Source organism: Microtus ochrogaster, chromosome 8 (genome assembly GCF_000317375.1).
Source record: "Microtus ochrogaster isolate Prairie Vole_2 chromosome 8, MicOch1.0, whole genome shotgun sequence".
Taxonomy (NCBI): Eukaryota; Metazoa; Chordata; class Mammalia; order Rodentia; family Cricetidae; genus Microtus; species Microtus ochrogaster.
Genome location: NC_022015.1, coordinates 33845400 through 33863104, shown reverse-complemented (window position 1 = coordinate 33863104; position 17705 = coordinate 33845400). Strand labels below are relative to the sequence as shown.

The 17705-nt window shown below is 48.7% G+C and overlaps 1 protein-coding gene and 1 non-coding gene across 4 annotated transcripts in view; one reads left to right on the top strand and one right to left on the bottom strand.

Annotated features, from left to right (window-relative positions):
* The window catches only part of Ptdss2 (phosphatidylserine synthase 2), a 45066-nt gene that overhangs the window by 10697 nt on the left and 16664 nt on the right, over positions 1 to 17705 (bottom strand). The window contains exons 3-12 of one of the 3 annotated variants that reach the window (XM_005351495.2): positions 14401 to 14483; positions 10762 to 10829; positions 6586 to 6720; positions 6083 to 6133; positions 5408 to 5521; positions 5201 to 5319; positions 3944 to 4058; positions 3709 to 3854; positions 3420 to 3605; positions 1460 to 3103 (exon numbers count right to left, since the gene is read on the bottom strand). In XM_005351495.2, the coding sequence (XP_005351552.1) occupies positions 2914 to 3103; positions 3420 to 3605; positions 3709 to 3854; positions 3944 to 4058; positions 5201 to 5319; positions 5408 to 5521; positions 6083 to 6133; positions 6586 to 6720; positions 10762 to 10829; positions 14401 to 14483 (1207 nt within the window). In that variant the 3' untranslated portion in view covers positions 1460 to 2913. Of the gene's footprint in view, positions 1 to 1459; positions 3104 to 3419; positions 3606 to 3708; positions 3855 to 3943; positions 4059 to 5200; positions 5320 to 5407; positions 5522 to 6082; positions 6134 to 6585; positions 6721 to 9414; positions 9441 to 10761; positions 10830 to 14400; positions 14484 to 17705 lie in introns of those variants that run through there. The other 2 variants (XM_026781137.1, XM_026781138.1) reach the window with 2 other exon arrangements.
* Positions 9425 to 9495, top strand: Trnaa-agc. The gene has a single exon. It is a non-coding gene; the product is annotated as a tRNA-Ala (tRNA).

Here is a 17705-nt window from a genome sequence, read left to right as displayed (position 1 = left end):
GGCTGGCCTTGAATTCAGAGATCTGTGTGCTTTTGCCTCCCAAGTGCAGGGATTCAAAGTGTGTGTCTCCATATGGCAAACTTATTTTTATGTGTATGGATGTTTTCCAGTACGTATGTCTGCACCATGTGCATGCCTACGGAAGCTAGAAGAAAGTGGTACTCTGGAACTGAGTTCTAACCACGTGGGTGCTGGGACTGGACCTGGGTACTCCGCAAAAGCAAATGCTCGTAACTGTTCACTCATTTCTCCAGCCCCCAAATTATTATTATTTTTTTTAAAGATAGGTTCTTTATGTTTTCCCTGGTTGGCCTCTGAAGAGATCAACCCCCTTCTGCATCCTGAATGTGCTGCCATGCCCAGCTAAAATTATATTTACTTGTATGTGTGTACCAGTGGCAATGTGTACCAACTGCAACCCAAGGGTTAACATCAAGAATATCAATTAAGAAGCAGTAACCCAGTCTCCCATTGTAACCCAGGCTGGCCCTGAAGTTATAGCAGTTCTGCCTAACTTGCCTGGAGTGCTAGGATCATAGGCATGAACCACCATGTCCACTAATTTTTGCCATTTTAATCAGAATTTATAAATAACCTGATTAAGAATGAGCAGTACATCTAAGCAGACATAACTTTAAAAAAAACCAGGAAGGAAAAATGTCCATTATAATTGGTCACGTGGGAAATGCAGATCAAAACCAGTAAGATGCCTGGCAGTGGTGGCTCATACCTTTAATTCCAACACTTGGGAGGCAGAGGCAGGTGGGATCTCTTGAGTTCCAGGTCAGCCTGGTCTACAAAGTGAGTTCTAGGACAGCCAGGGCTACAGAGAAACCCTGTCTCAACCAAACCAAAACTAAACCAAAAGGCAAACACAACCAGCCAGTAAGATGTCCCCTTACCTTGTTGAAAGCAGCTGTTATGGCAATGAGAGACAATGCATGGTGCTGGAGAGATGGCTCTGAGATTAAGAGCACTTGTTGCTCTCGAGAGGATCTAGGGTCAGTTCCCAGCACTCCTATGCTGGCCCTCCACAATTTCTTAACTACAGTTCCAGGGGATCCAATGCCATCTTCTGGCCTCATACATACAAATATGCACACATACATATATGCAGACAGAACGCTCCTCATACTTACAAAGTAAATCTCTAAAAAATTTTGCCGAGCAGTAGTGGCGCACACCTTTAATCCCAACTCTTGGGAGTCAGAGGTAGACAGATCTCTGAATTTGAGGCCAGCCTGGTCCACAGAGCAAGTTTCAGGACAGTCAGGGCTACACAGAGAAACCCTGCCTCAAAAAGACAAAACAAAACAAGTTAAAGATGGAGTTGGGGGGGGGGTGGCTGGAGCGATGGCTCAGAGGTTAAGAGCACTGGCTGCTGTTCCAGAGGTCCCAAGTTCAATTCCCAGCAACCATATGGTGGCTCACAACCATCTGTAGTGAGATCTGGTGCCTTCCTGCCAGCAGTACATTGTATGCTTAATAAATAAATCTCTAAAAAAAAAAAAAAAAAAAAAGATGGAGCTATGGGATGACTCAACAATTGTCCTATCAGATACACATACAAAACAAACTCAGTTTGTCAGAGATATCTGTACCACCTTCATCACTCTAGCAGTGCTCCTAGCAGTAAGAAAGTGGGGCTGGAGGGATGGGAAGTAACAACCACCTCTAACTCCAGTTCCTGGGGATGCCCTCTTCTGGCCTCTTTTACCCACAAACGTAATTAAAGATAAGAATAAGTAAATATTTTTTAAAAGAAATTTTAGTCAGGCATAGAGGCACAAACCTTTAATTCTGGGAGTCTGAAGCAGGAGGACTGGCAAGAATTTGAGGCTAGCCTGGGACATATATGGAGTTCTGTGGCAGTCTAAACTATGCAGCAAAACCTGGTCTCAAAAATCCCAAGAAACATGTCGCCTGAGAAGATTGAGACTTGTACATCTGCATGTGTGGGACAACTGGACCTGTCAGAGACAGGTGGTTTGTCTGCATTCCCGATGGCTGCAGCTCTAAAGTTTATAATTCTCTCCCATGATCCTCAGTGATCACTGCCCCACCCCCAGTGAGACAATGTGGGAGTCAGGGGTAGCTGCCCAGGACATGTGTCCTGTGAGCAGCTATGCCGGTCCCTGGAGAGTTGTATCCCACGGCCCTTGAAGCCCTGTAAGAACTACGTTCTGCACACACACTCAACTCCAAATGGATGTAGCAGTCCCTTCTCACAGGGCAGAGAAGGCAGCCGGAGGCTCTGCACCTTCGCCATCGCTTTATTTGTTCTGTTTGCTCACGAGTGCAACTGGACTCAGGGAGCCATGGTGACAACACAACCCTAGCACCTGGGGTATAGGTCTCCAAGTTGGATTCTCTGACTTGATACCCCTCAAGGGGCCAATCTGATGACCTCCCTCCATGGACATACCATCCATCTTAAGAGTCCTGCTTAAACGAAGGCTCCAAAGACAATGTCTCAGTGCTGGCTCCACATCTACCGCTTTGCAGCCATCTTAGTGTTGTCACAGCCTTCACTTCTGCTGCTTCAAGTTGGGTGGGGCCACAGGGTCTCACGGGGCTTTTGCCTACCCCACAGAGGGTAGAGAAAGAGTACAAGATGCCTCTTCTGGTCTGTGGTGAGACTGAGCACGAGGGAGACCATGGGTCAGGGCCTTCGCTGACCAGGTAGGACAGGCAGGACCCTTGCTCTAGAGCGTGCTCCAGGCTCACTGGTCAGCTCACAGCCCTGGAGAAGTGTCAGGAGCCAATATGTGCACACACCTACCTGCACACAAACACGTACACTCAGGTGCCCCTGGTGGAATGGGGATGGGCCCCCCTCCTCTGAAGCAGGGAGCATAAGGATGGGAGAAATGGGACAGCCCTATGGCACAAGGCCAGTGAAGACGGAGAGGATCATGAGGCAGCTGAGGCCCCCTCCTTCTCAGCAGGTACACTGTCACTGGTGGTCCCCTCTTCCTCTGCAGTCCCAGTCCCTAGTAGGTCATCATCTGGCCCTGGGTGCCCATCCCCATTGTTGACAGCTCTGCCCTGGTGACTCTGCTGCTTCTGTCGCCGGGTCTCCTTGTACCTCATGGTGATGTCCCTGTGGGGCAGCAGAGCCACCTCACCACCTACCCATGCAGCAGCCCCCAGCACATACCCATAGACACCTGGACACCTTTGCTTTGCAAGAGGCTCCATCTGCTACAGTTGTAGGAATGGCTGGGAAGAGGGTAAGCTGGAGTGCTAGCTACAGGCAAGGCAGAGTCACAGCGACTCAGAGAGAGGACAGGGGCAAAGGTAGGTAGAGCCACAAGAAAAGGGTGGGGAATGGATGGAGCCCTGTCTGGATTCAACCAAATGGGGACAGACATCACTCACAGTAAAACCTGATGGCTTGGGGTCCCATCCCCACTCACCGCAGGAAGAAGCGCCAGACAGTCCATGTAAGCACCAGGATGGAGCCAAGAGTCCAGCACTGGGAGATGTAGAAGGGCAGTGACAGGGTGAGTGTGTGCGGGTCATACTTCACCACGATGAGCAGCTCTGTGACTGTGATGGCTGCCACCAGCCAGGCCTGCTGGCCCAGCTTCCTGTGGGGCTTCCTGCAGAGAGGCAGCAGCTGCCTTGCTTGCTCAGAACCCCAAATGCCCTTGGGGCTCCCAGGCTCTGGCCTCCCACCCCCTAGGCCTTATGGACGGCCCTCACAGTTCATCCATGAAGTCATAGATCTCACGCATGGCCACACCACCCACGTTCACGAAGAAGACCAGCCGCAGGAGGACCAGGTAGTGTTCAGGGGGCATCCATAGCACAAACTTCAAGTAGAATGTGTTCAGTTCTGCCAGCAGGAACTAGGGGATGGGAGAAGGTCAGTTCGTCAGTTTGAGAACTAACCATTGGTGGTGTGTGGATACACAGTCACCAGGCTGCTGGGACTTACCACCAAGATGATACCACACACGGCCAGCCAGCGGTGCAGGCTGGAGGCGGGCTTCCACTCAAAGCGTACCCAGCTGTAGGGCGTGAACTGAAAGGCAATCCTCTTCATCTTGCCCCTGGGAACCAGAAAGCCAGGAGCCTGAGGGCAATGGCTAAGGCCAGAGAACCTGTGAGCCAGTGCTTACTGCCCTCCTCAGCAGACACAAGGCTCTGTCCTGTTCACAGTCACACACAGCCACTCAGAGGGGCCTATTCACATGCCCGAGGCACCGGGACAGGAGGGGAACCTCATTCCTTATTGTCTCAGGTTTTGTTTTTGTGGTGCCAGGGACCAGGGTGATCCTCTTGTCCCCTACCTCTCCAGGGCTGGACCTATCTTGCCCAGTTCTGCCAGCCCTTTTCTTTTCTTTGTGTGACAGAGTCTCTCTATTGTGTAGCTCTGGCTGTCCTGGAACTTGCTACCCGCCTCTGCCCCCCAAGTGCTGGGTTAAAGGTGTACACCACCTTGCCTTTGTGGCTGAGACAAGGTCTTACTATGTAGACTAGGCTGGCTTCCTGGGACTAAAGTTGTGTGCCACTGGGCCTGGCTAATTTTTATTCTTCGAAACTAGGTTTCATGTAGCTAAGGCTAGCTAGCCTCAAACTTACTATATACCCATGGATGACTGTCAACTCCTGCTCTGCCTTTACCGCCCAAGTGCTGGGATCACAGCACATTTGGTTCATGTGGTTTCAGGGATTGAACCAGGGGCTTTGAGAATGGGAGGCTAGTACTCTACTGAGCCGAGTTATATCCTCAACCCCCACTTTTTCTTGGTTTTGAGAGTCTCAAAACTGAATCACCTAGACTAGCCTCAAACCTCTGTGCTCAAAGAACTCTCCTGTATCAGCTTCCGCAGCCGTGGAATCTGTGGGTGTATACCACCACTTCTGGTATCATTTTTTTCTTAGCAGAGAAACTAGGTATAGGGTTACACACTAGTGCTCCCAGAGCTGGAAGGTGGGGGCAAGAGTCACCCTAGATGACACAGCACGTTTGAGGCTAACCTGCACTGTATGAAACGTAGACCAAACAGGCCCACAGCCTCTTGAGAGAAGCAGGCGAGGGGGCTACATGGAGGAGTCAGATAGGCGTTGACTCTACCACTCTAAGGTCTGAAGGACAAAAGCCCATCTTGCTTGCCACCCTCCTGAGCAGCAAGGCCTTGTGCTTGGGGACCCAATGCCTGTGGTTCCCTCTACAACTCCCAAGATGTACTTGTAGGTTGGAATGTTCCAGAGGCCCTGCCACTTATATGTCTTCAAGGACAGCCACTCGAGGGTCTTCATGCCACAGTAGATACCCAGCCCGTTGCAGATGAGGACGTCCATGATCCACTGGGTCAGGAAAGGAGAGGTATTAGCCATGGGGCCTGCGACGACAGGACCAGGCCCACCCCGGCGGCGCCTTGCCCACTGCACCTACATGGTCCCACCAGCATTCGCTGAAGTTGGGCAGCTGGTGCTCCAGGCTGTACTCCAGGAACTCGAACATCACGCTGATGATCATACACATCCACCAGTCACGGATCATGAGGGTCTGTGAGGTGCCAGAGAGCACCCCATCAGGCTCTGCCATCCACTCCCTACAGACTGTGCCCTTCAAACAAACAATCCCAGCCTCCTGCCTCCAGCTCCCAGCCCAGTAGGTCCCTGGTATGTGCACTAGATGGGCAGCTGCCTTTCTAACATTAAGATTGCCAGTCAAAAAGGAGGGACCCAGAAGTTTGGCACTGAGCTCTGACAGAAGGCCTGATTCAGGCTGTGTGCTGTGGCCGAGAGGCAGCACTATCATGGGGTACACCAGGAACCCAGGCTGACCTGGGCTTTCTGCCTTGTCATTTTCCTCATTCCCTTTTCCTAACTGGCCACCGTGCTGGGACAGGGCACAGAGCGGAACAGCAGGGCCAGCACTAGCACCTGAATCCTGCTGAGAAACCGTGATGCTTCTGGGATTGCACATATTCTCCAGGACAGCTGTGCCTCCTCACCAGGGCGCGCCCACCTACCACTCAGGTCTACTGTGGCCCCAAATGGCCTGGAACACAGAGGAAGGGGGACTAGAGAGAAGCAGGGTGTCAGGCCAGCTAGATCTCCCTACCTTCAGATACCAGCCAATGAAGTGTGCAGGGACAAAGCCATCCAGCTTGTCCTGTAGGTAACAAGAATGCGACCCTTAGGCCCAGCGCCCACCTCAGGCAGTCCCTCCCTCAGGCAGTCTCTCCCCTATGGTATCTTGGGCAAGTTTCCAGAGACCGCACAACTTCAAGCTGTGCAAAGGCCCAGGGTCATTCCCTTCCCCTCCCTCGCCCAAGCATCCGGGCTGGTGATGCCAAGTCAGAGTCTGGCAAGGATGTTGGTGTGTGGACACCTTTAGATGACCACGCTGGAACAGAGAGCAGGATGCCTCTCTGTGGATCCTCATCTAACATGAGCAGGCCCATGGGCCTGTACCCCATGTGCAGAGTCACACCACAGTGCCCTGAAGGAGCCTGAGGAAAAGCAGGAAGGTGGACAGTCTTGCAGGGTACCCTGCCTGATCCCATACAGTAAAGAACAGTCCTGGGGCTACTGAAGCCCTGCAGTTGAGGGGAACACCCCTACCCAGATGTTGTGGAAGGGGTCAGTCTTGTTGTCAGCATCATAGATGAGGCAGTTGCCCCCGTAGTCCCTCTCTGGCAATGGAACTCCCAGCCTGGGATCCACATACTTCAGAAACTGCCGGCCATCATGGACTGTCTGCAAAGCAGAGTCATTAGTGTGGTCAGGCTTAGCAGGGCAGCCTGGATGGAGGAGTCTGTGATGTGACCTCTATCTTGGTCAGCATGTCAGAGGGACAGCTGCTCTTCCACTCCAGCTAGAGCACCTCGAGTCCCAGGGAGCCATCAAGGCACAAATGCCAGCCCTACAACACTGTCTCCAGCGGATAAAGGACTAGATCCCTACCCAGAAGAGACAGCCCTGCACTGCTGCCTTTCCACAGTCCAGGCCATGCCCAGGCTACTCTGTCAGACACAACCCCATCTCTGGACCTGCAGCAGTTGGTAAGAGTTCTGTCCCCTTGGTGAAGGAAGCACTTCTGGACACAAAAGAAGAGGGGTCCTGGAGCAAACCACCAGCTAGGACAAAGGGGAGGCCAGCAGAGGAGACAGAAGTGAAAGCAAACCACAGACAGGAGAGAAAACAGGAACAAAATGGCCAGCTGACAGTCTAGCCCCTGATCTCAAAGTCTGAGTTCACCTGTCCCTGGTGCAGAGACTTCACAGATGGCCATCTTGCTAATGTCGTGTGCCCTGGAAACTAGCAAGACTTGAGGACATGCTGAGGCAGGAATGTTCCTGAAACCACCTTCTAGAGTAGGCCCTGAGGCCTCAAACCAAGTCAGAAAAGATGAGTTCTGGGCTTGGCAGAAGTTCAGAATCAAGGGGTACCTGTTTCTAGGTTCAAAACACCTGCAAAATACCTGCTGCCCCTGATCAACATGCAAAAACCCTATGACCCCATGGCACTCTTTTAGAGGGTAGGATGGGCAGGAAGTAGCCAGGCTGCAGAAGGACCTTCAAGATAGAGTACTAAAACTGATGTGATCACAGTAATGTGTTACACAAATGGAGCTGCTGTCTGCGGCCAAGAACTGGGCATGTGACCAGCAAACCCAGTTCCCAGACTGCACTCTCTTAAGTAAAAACTTAAAAGCAGTATTTGACTACAACCTAAAACAAAGTCACACGATTACAAAAAATTATTAGATACTTAACATATGGTGGAAAAGAGACAGGTTTTCCTAAGAGGAATCCCAATAACACACACATATACACACACACATGCGCACATGCACACCCGAGGTAGTAGAGCTCAAGTTCACACACACGCACACACACACCAGAAGTGTGCTCAAGTCCTGGCTCCTCCTCCCACGTGGATAGCACACAGAAACTTCCTTCTAGGGAGTAGAAACATGCTGTAAAGGGCACCATAAGGAGGGACACTGGCGGTGCCTATCAATGATCAGGTCAGTTTCACCTGCAGAAGCCCTGTTGGCAGACGGCATATACCTTAACCCTGTTCAAATCCTGAGAAATACATCAGACAAATTCTAACTAACTATGATGACAAAGCCAGAAAAAAAAATACAGTTCCAGGAAATCAAAGACATGTGTCTCATGAATACAGATGCAAAGATCCTAGGCAAAATATGATGGAGGATCAGTCTACACTACAGACAGGGTCATCTCAGGAACACATCATAGGTTCCAGTAAGAAAATCATGCCAAGTATGGTGGTAAACGCCTGTGATCAAAGAACTTGGGAAATATAAGCAGGACTACTGGAAGCTTGGGCCAGCCTTGGCTACATGACAAGACCTTGTCTCAAAAACAAAGCAGAACAGAACACCCCAAATAAAACACATTTTAAAAATTAATCAACATAGGGCTAGGAAACTGGCTCAGAGGTTAAGAGCACTGGCTGCTCTTCCAGAGGTCCTGAGTTCAATTCCCAACAAACACATGGTGGCTCACAGCCATCTATGATATCTGGTGCCCTCTTCTGGTGCACAGGCATATAAGCAGGCAGAACACTGTTTATGTAATAATAAATAAATCTTTAAAAAATTAATATAAATGCCATCATCAATAAAGGAAAACACATAATCATCTCACTTAATGTAGAAAACGCATTTGAGAAAATCTAATATCCTAAAATCAAATAATACAAACATTCAACCAGCTACAACTGAACTGCTTTTACTTGGTGAGGGCTTCTAGGAAAAGTCAGAGCTCTCAGCACACTCAGGACAGAAAGGTAGATACTCTGCTAAGATTAAGAACCAGTTAAGGAGGTCCATGTTTGCACTCAATACATTTCTGGAAGGTCCAGCTACAGGAGTCAGGCAAGAGTGACAAACAGAAAGCCCCAGTCAGGAAACAAGTGTTACACACATGGCCAACACAAATGGAGCTGCTGTCTGTAGCCGAGTACCAGGACACCTAAAAAGCAAACCCCACTCCAAGATTACAGTCTCTTAAGACTATTCTCTATCCTTTAGGAAAGGGACAGGGCCCTAGGAAGAAGGCAGATGGCAGGAACTAGAAAACATCAAATCCTGTACTTCTGTAGGATTTGATGTTTAGCAAGTCACAGTGCACAAACCAACATGAAAATAAACTGTATTTCTACACACTATTAACAAGCAGTCCAAAACAAGACTGAGAAAACAATTCCACTTAGGAAGGCATGAAGTGAGTAAAACCCTCAGGAATAGTTTAACAAAGGAAGCACAAAACTTACAGCAATAAAACTATAAAACATAGGAGGAAAAAATTAAGGACCTAAATAATGGAAAAAGACCCCATACTCATGGATCTCAAGACTTATTAACGTCGGGGTGGCAGTATTCTAAACTGATCAATGCAACCCCTGTCAACATCTCACCTGCTAGGGCTGGGGTGTGGCTCAGTAGTAGAGCGCTTGCCTAGCATGCAGGAGGCCTGGGTTCCATCCCCAGCACTGCAAAGAAAGAAAAAGAAATCTCATGGGCTCTTTTACATAGCCAGAAAGGGATTCTATCACTCGTTTGGAAATGTAGATCAGATGACTCAGGACAATCTTGAAAGAGAAGATCAAAGGATCAAAGTGCGGAAGACTACATTGGCACTGACCAACCATACACCCACCAGTCTCTGCAGAGCTGTCAGCCCATGAGAAGCAAGGTCGGCCTGAGGAGCCCAGAAGATGTGAACCTAGGTGTGCGGTGGTATTTTCAAGTGGACCCGTGGCAGAAAAAAATACAAAACACAAAACCAAGAAATGCCATCGTATACCCATTAGGGTGTAACTCCATTCACCAGCAGCAACCCCACCTCGGAGCACTCACACAACAGAACTGAGGGAAAGCAACAGCAAGTCAGTGCTGGTGGGGTGCAAGATGGCACAGCCATGCTGGAAGGCAGCCTGGTGGTTCCTCAAACCGCTGAGGGCACACGTCTGAGGTGATCAGTGAGACCACTACAGCCTGTTGAGGACAGACACGGAAATCTGTGTCCATACAGGAAAGCAGCGTGAGTCACAGCAGCTCCAAACGGGAAACCAAGTGCCTCTCGGCTCTGCTGAGTGGTCAGACTGCCACCCTGAAGTGTCTCTCAGCTGACGATACAGCTGGGTGGACCTCAGAAGGACGATAAGCTCTGGCTAGCTCCACTCATACATGGGCTGTTCTGAGACAGACCGTGAGAGATGGCAGGTAACTGTAGGACAGAACAGAGACTATCGAGGGCTTTGAGTGGGTTTTCAGGAGATGAAGCTGTTCTGGTCTTGCTAGGATGTCCATACATGCACAGGGACTTGGCCCTGATAACGGCCAAAGATAGCACAATAACAAAGCTGGCCACTCACTCATGAAGCTCAGAGTTCAGTGAGTGAACCATTAGTGAACACATAATGTAACACTCCATCCCACTCCACCCCTGGTGAGTCGCCAGCCCCACCAGCTCTGCGGGTCCCAGGCTAGGCCAAAGTTCAGAAAGCCTGAGCTGTTCAGCTACAGGCCAGGGCAAACCTGCTCGACTACACATTTTCTGTCCTGAAATCAGATGAGCTGCCTTCTCCAGCCTGTGCCTGGACCCACACTCAGACAGCCCCTCCACACTGGCCCTCCCGGAGTGAGACACTGTGTGTCTGCCTGTGCTGGTCCAGCCTGACTCCTTGCCAGGACTTGGGGCTGACAATCAAGGCCTCCTCTATTATCCATTCCTACTTTATCAACCAAGAAAAACTGCTTACCTGGAAGAGGATGAAGATGAGAAACAACTCGTAGACCACACTAACACACAGCCAAAACCGCCAGTAAGCTACAACAAGATAACAGCAATGTCAGGGGCTCTGTTCTGGGGCTCTAGGCTCCACCCAGCCTCAGGAGGGTCTTCATCACAGATAATATTTTTCTGGGGGTACTCAGGTGTCCTTTGTAGAATTTTCACAAGGCCTAAATAAATTTACACACAAAGCTTCTCTCTGAAATGCATCCTCCATCCCAGTCATGAGGAGTTTATTTTATTTTGCCTTACTACAGAGGCAGAGGCCTGTAACGCTGGGTAGACGTGGTGGTGGCGACACCCTACTCTTGTATGTACTGCTGCACGTATGTGCTGCTGCATGTATGTGCTGCTGACCTGCTCTAGGTTCTGCTGGACATTTTTTCTAGGGATGAAAACCTTGTAATTCTAATATGTTTAGTTTTTAATCATGAATGAGTACAAAGTTTAGACTTTATTTAGGAAGGTGTTTTAACACAAACCTTACCAGTAGACTTCTAATATTCAAATACCCTCCGTCCTCAACAACACCACGGTATTGAAGAGGCAGGGAGGTGCCAGGCATTCAGGATCTGTGACCTATCTATTTGGTTGAGAATGACCAACCCAGATAGGAAACACGATGTGGGATGCTCTTACTGGATTTGTTCATGTTACTCCAGGTTACACAGATGGAGGTTACGAAGTGGAGGAAGACCTGTGTGAAAATCTTCACCGGCGCTAGGGGTGCAGTAGTCGAGGGTGGCAAGAGGACCTACACCACTGGAGCTTGTGTAATGAGCGGGGAGGGGGTGTCCTCCTCAAAGAGGCAGACACCATTTTTTTTTTTTTTTTTAGTTTTTCAAGACAAGGTTTCTCTGTGTAACAGCCCCGGATATCCTGGAAATCACTCTGTAGATCAGGCTGGCCTCAAACTCACAGAGATCCATCTGCCTCTGTCTCCCAAGTGCAGGGATTAAAGGTGTGGCCATCACTGCCCAGCCCAACAGTAAGGTTCATCAGCTTGAAAACGGACATCATCTATTCGCTAGTGCTGTTTCCTGTCTTTCCCATATTGTTTTCAAGAAAGAGCCCAAATCAGAAGCTGAACTACCTGAATCCTTGCTCCTACACCCTGCCCCCAAACTCCCCGACCTCTGGGTGTGGTGGGTTTGATGCCAGGGTCCTTTGTCCACCTAAATATAAAATGTGAGACAGGAACACAGACTGTTTAGCAGTGCTGGGGATGACATCTGAACCCTAGCTTTGAACACAGCCCCAGATAGAAGAACCAGGAAAGGGGCTGGGGCTGCGGCTCAGTGGTGGCACACTTGTCTAGCATGCATGAGGCCCAGGGTGCAGCTCCTAGCACTGCACACAGACAAAACAAAAACAAAAAACTGAACCACGGAGGGAGGCTGTTTCAAAGGAACCAGGACCTGTTTCAAGGTGTTCACAGCCAATTAAAGTTTCCAAATAAAGCAACTCCCCAGGGAGGTCAGCTGAAACCTCATTTTGCTGCTCTAATGAGGCCAGGCAGATAATGGCTCCAGCTGAGGCAGCTTGACTGGGTCTTCCTAAGTGCAGACCAAGAGGTAGGGTCGAGGGCACAGTCCTGCAGAAAGGTCTCCCTCCCATGTGATACCTGGTGATATCTCACTTAGCTACATCACAAGCCTTTTGACTGGAGGCTCTGATGGCTCCAGATTCAGTACATTAACCAAAAGTGAGTGGGCGGTGGGGGGTGGGAGACGGCAGAGGAACGACTCCCTACATAGTAAGATAAGAATGGTAAAAAGCCTGGCGCTCACGCAGAGCAGCTACACTGGAAGGAAAGGCAGAGCAGAGCTCTCCAAGTAACTCATAGGTGAGCATGCATGCTAAGAGGGAGAGGACTCGAGCATGGCAACACAGGCCTTTAATCTCAGCACTCGGGAGAGACAGGCAGATATCTGAGTTGAAGACCTGACTGGTCTACAGAGTAAGTTCTGGGCAGCCAAGCTACACAGTGAGACCCTGACAAAAAAAAAAAAAAAAAAAGAGGAAGAGGAACAACATCCATCCAAGTACTGGGAGCCAGAGCAACAGTCACTTAGCTCAGAGTCAGTGGGCGCCTCTGAAAATCCTAAACCCTTTCAGACTTGTGCTTGTCCCCTGGACCTGCAAGTCTTAGAGACACTTCCAGTGTCCAGCATGCTCCTGTCTGTCATGTTCACTGAGATGTGGCTTCCAAGATGAGGAAGTATGCCTTACTGGATGGGCTTACAGTCTTCTTCCAAACACAGGATAAGCACTTAGCAATTAGTCCCACCTCCTTGTACACATGCAGTTTCATTGTAACAAAGCAATGTGTACGACTTTAACACCTAAAACTGAGCATCCTTCCTTTCTAGTAAAAAATCAAATATACGTGTGTAATAATAATAAGAATTAAAAAAATAGAGAATGTCAACTCCAAATAAAATTCTATAGGTTTTGTTGATTTCCCCACTGTATGGTAGAGTTCGAGTCATTCAGAGAGACATTTCAGAAGTTACATCTGAAAATATCACAATTAAACATGTCATCAAAGGAGAAAACATGCCACTAAAACGAATTGGGCACTTTTTAATTATTCTGCTTTTCTGTGGCTCTGCTTCAAACCTTACTGAGGCAAGGGCTCAGACGGTGGAGAACTACCAAGGGCTCCGAGAAGACCCAGTAATCTAGCAGCAATTACACAGCCTATTGGGATCCTTGAAGGGCCCAGCTCAGAGCTTCTGGGCCACAGGGGAGTCATGTTCACAACTCATAACTAACTTACCCTTGGCAGACATGCCCCATCCTTAAGGGCTAATCATCCCTTATCTCTGCTCTTATCTCTGCTCCTACAGTGGTTTGTTATACAATCAGGTTAAGTACACAGAGAGACATGTGGGCAAAATCTCAAGACTGCCTAATTCACAAAATACAAAACAACAAAAAACCCACAATCAAACAAAACCTAGGAAAACCAGCAGTGTTGTAGCACTCACTTGTGGTCCTAGTATTCAGGAAGGGAGGCAAGGGAATTCCATGAATCCAGGAATTTGAGAATAGCCTGAGCAATAGTGAGACCCTCCCTCAAAAATAAATAAATAAATATACACAACACATCCAAATTTAAGTGTTTATTTTTTTACATGCCTAAAAATAGTTTCTGTATTTCAACAGTTATAATCCCATTGAGAGAAAAAGAAACACGTTCCTAAATATATGCTGAGGCCCTTAAGTCACACCAAGTTGCAGCCTCAAGTGCCTCCTAGTCTGAGCTCTGGTCAACTGAGGAGAAAAGTGGGTGGCTTATGACCTCCAGCTGAGGTTCACAGGGGACAATCTGATGCATGGATTTGTCAGAACTTGGGAAAGGATGATGGAGATAGCATCCATCGGCTACCTCTAGGTCTCTAGCCCCTCCTGTGATCCTAGGGCACCCTGGTCTGCAGGAAGAATGTGAGAGGACCATAGGACAGGTGGAAGAAAGTATAGTCAGCTCTCCCTGACATGGAGCTGACAGAAGAGGACAGGACATTCACATCCAGCAGAACAAACATAGCAGCTGCTCAGAACAGAAGGGATACACGGCACACATGGAGAAATGGCAAGTTACCTGGATGAGGTCTGGAAAATGGCCCGTCTTTGGCTTGTGTGACTCCAAAACATAAGAAAACCAAAATACTGGCCACAATACCTCTGCAAATAAAGAACAAACAGCCCCTCAGTGTGTGCAAGCTTCTTCTAGGTCTAAAGCTGGCCCTGAGCACAGCTCTTCTCTACAACAGAGCAGTCCTCCACCCCTCGCAGATCTCTGGGGAAGGAGCAGGAAAGGGGCAGGGCTTAAAGCTTCCTCAGCTAGCAGGGCGGTGGTGGTGCTCGCCTTTAATCCCAGCACTTGGGAGGCAGAGGCAGGCGGATCTCTGTGAGTTCGAGACCAGCCTGGTCTACAAGAGCTAGTTCCAGGACAGGCTCCAAAGCCACAGAGAAACCCTGTCTAGAAAAAAAACCAAAAAAAAAAAAAAAGCTTCCTCAGCTAGAGCCCATTCACGTGGGATTCTTCTGCATGGGAACCATGCCCCTTGCTCCTGTTTGCCGATTTAATCAATTATCTCACTGTGGACTCCTGGACGTGAGATTTCGCGCTTTGAGTAATGCTCCAACATCCCTTTTTTTTTTTTTTTTTTGGTTTTTCGAGACAGGGTTTCTCTGTGGCTTTGGAGCCTGTCCTGGAACTAGCTCTGTAGACCAGGCTGGTCTCGAACTCACAGAGATCCGCCAGCCCCTGCCTCCCGAGTGCTGGGATTAAAGGCATGCGCCACCATCGCCGGCCTCCAACACCACTTTACTGACTTTGTTGCTCATTTTTTGGGTTTTTGTTTTGTTTGTTGTTGTTGTTATTGTTTTTAATTTGAGACAAGGTTTCTTTGCGTAGTCCTGACTGTCCTGGAATTTGCTCTGTAGACCAGGCTGGTTTCAAACTCGGAGATCTGTCTGCCTCTGCCTGAGTGAAGGGATTAAAGGTGTGCACCACCAACACATTTTTATTTTCTTTTAAAGAAAACATGCCTTGTTTTGGCACACACCTTTGATCCTAGCACTTAGGAGGTAAAGGCAGGCGGATCTCTGTGAGTTTCTGAGTTTAAGGGTCAGCCTGGTCTACAGAGCTAGTTTCAGGACAGCCAAGGCTACACAAAGAAAGACCTGCTTCCCACCCCCAAAAAGAACACACTTGAAAATAAACCACATCTACGCTGAACACATACAGACGATTTCCTTGTCATTGTCCATCATGCACTAAAGCAGCTCTGTGTGTGGCACATTTTATATTAGTATATTTTAGTAAGTGGAGATATCTGTGGCTGTACACCGATGGCACTGTGTGTAAGGCATTTGAGTGCACACACTTCACATTTGGAGGATCTGAAAACCAACACTCCACAGATACCAGGGTAATTGTAAGTGTGGATATAGCGTGGTGAAGGCAAGCGTGCACCATTCTCTGTTCTCAGAGCCTAAAGCTAGCCTTACCCTAGTGGCTACAAGTTACACCCAGCACCCAGACCTTGGCTTCTGGTGTTCTTCAGTATGAGACCCAGACTCCATGGAGTCACTGTAAGGCCAAGACTGAGACAGAAAAGGCCCAAGACCAGCCTAGAAGTTCCTGCTGTGTCTGACACTCAGAAGAGCCTGCGGTGCTCTCAGGTCATCTCACAGCAACAGCCTTAGTCAAAACTGAGCAACAAGCCAGGCGGTGGTGGCGCACACCTTTGATCCCTGCACTTGGGAGGCAGAGGCAGGAGGATCTCTGAGTTCAAGGCCAGCCTGGTCTACAGAGCTATTATTTTCAGGACAGGCTCCAAAGCTAAAGGAAACCTTGTCTCGAGAAAAAAAATAAAAACAACAACAAAAAACCCCACTGAATGTTTGCCCAGGACTCGGGTTTAATTTCTAGCACCCATAAGACAGCTATAACCATCTTTAACTTCAGTTCCAGGAGATCTGTCATGGGCACCAAAACACAAATGGTGCACAGTCAAAATACCCAAACACACAAAATTGAAAGAGAAAGATCTTAGTTCCCTAAGCTGCTTTCCATGTGGACAGACTCTGCACCCCTATCTGCTGTCTCAGATCCTTTCGGGTTTTACATTTCCGTCTCCCTAGAGGTGTGTGGTGGCGTCTGAGACACAGTGACAACAAGTGCTGCCCATTTCAGATGCTGCTTCCTCTGTTTCCTCCTGGGTACAGTATCTGCTCAAGCCTTTCTCCATCAAGATTTATTTATTTATTTGGTTGGGTAGTTTTTTGAGATAGGATTTCTCGGTGTAACAGCTCTGGCTGTTCTGGAACTTGCTCTGTAGACCAGGCTGGCCTAGAACTCACAGAGATCCGCGTGCCTCTGCCTCCCAAGTGCTGGGATTAAAGGCGTGCGCCACCACCGCCCGGCCTACTTGTACAATTTTTAAAACTGTAAATGGGATGGACGCGTGGCTAACTGAGGTGAGAGAACCCCAGGTGTCCCCAGATCACCACACAGATGGTAAATCTGCCTGGCACAGCACAGCAGTCCTGACTGTCCACAAAGACATGCAGCCACTGTTGTGGAGAGAAGCAAGACACAGAAGAGCAACATAGTAACTCCACTCCTGGGCCAGCAGCAGGCTCACAGGTGTGAGCAGCTCAACACACCCACCTATACCTTTATCAGAAATGTGTTAAATTATAGGCCAATAAGGTTGATTTGAGAAGAAAAAGCTATACATACAGTGGCCTGTGCCTGGAGTCCTGGCTCTTCAGGAAGCTGAAGCAAAAGGATTACTTGAGCCCTGGAGTTCAAGAATAGACTGGCAGCCAGGCATGGTAAATCACACCTTTACTCCCAATACTTGGGAGACAGAGGTGAGTAGATTTCTATGAGTTCTAGACCAGCCTGGTCCACATAGTGAATTCCAGAATAGCCAGAGACCCACAACCACCCCCCTCAAAAAAGAAAACCAACAAACCAACAAACAAACAAACAAAACTCCAAAACCAAAAATCCCATACTGGCAATACAGTGACCCTTCCTCCCACATGCCAAAAACAACGATACCAAGTTGAAATTAAAGACTTTCCAAAAGGGGCAGAGGCAGGTGAATCTCTGTGAGTTTGAGGCCAGCCTGGTCTACAAAGCAAGTTCCAGGACAGCTAGAGATACACAGAGAAACCCTGTTGCTCTTGTAAAGGGTCTGGGCTCAGTTTCCAGCACCCACATTAAAAGGCTCACAACTGCCTGTAACTCCTGTTCCAAAGGATTCAATGTCTCTAATATTTTTGGGCACTTATATACATAATAACTCACACAGGCACACATATATACACATAAAAAATTTTAAATCTTTAGAAAAAATTTACAAATAGCCAGGCACATTGCAACAC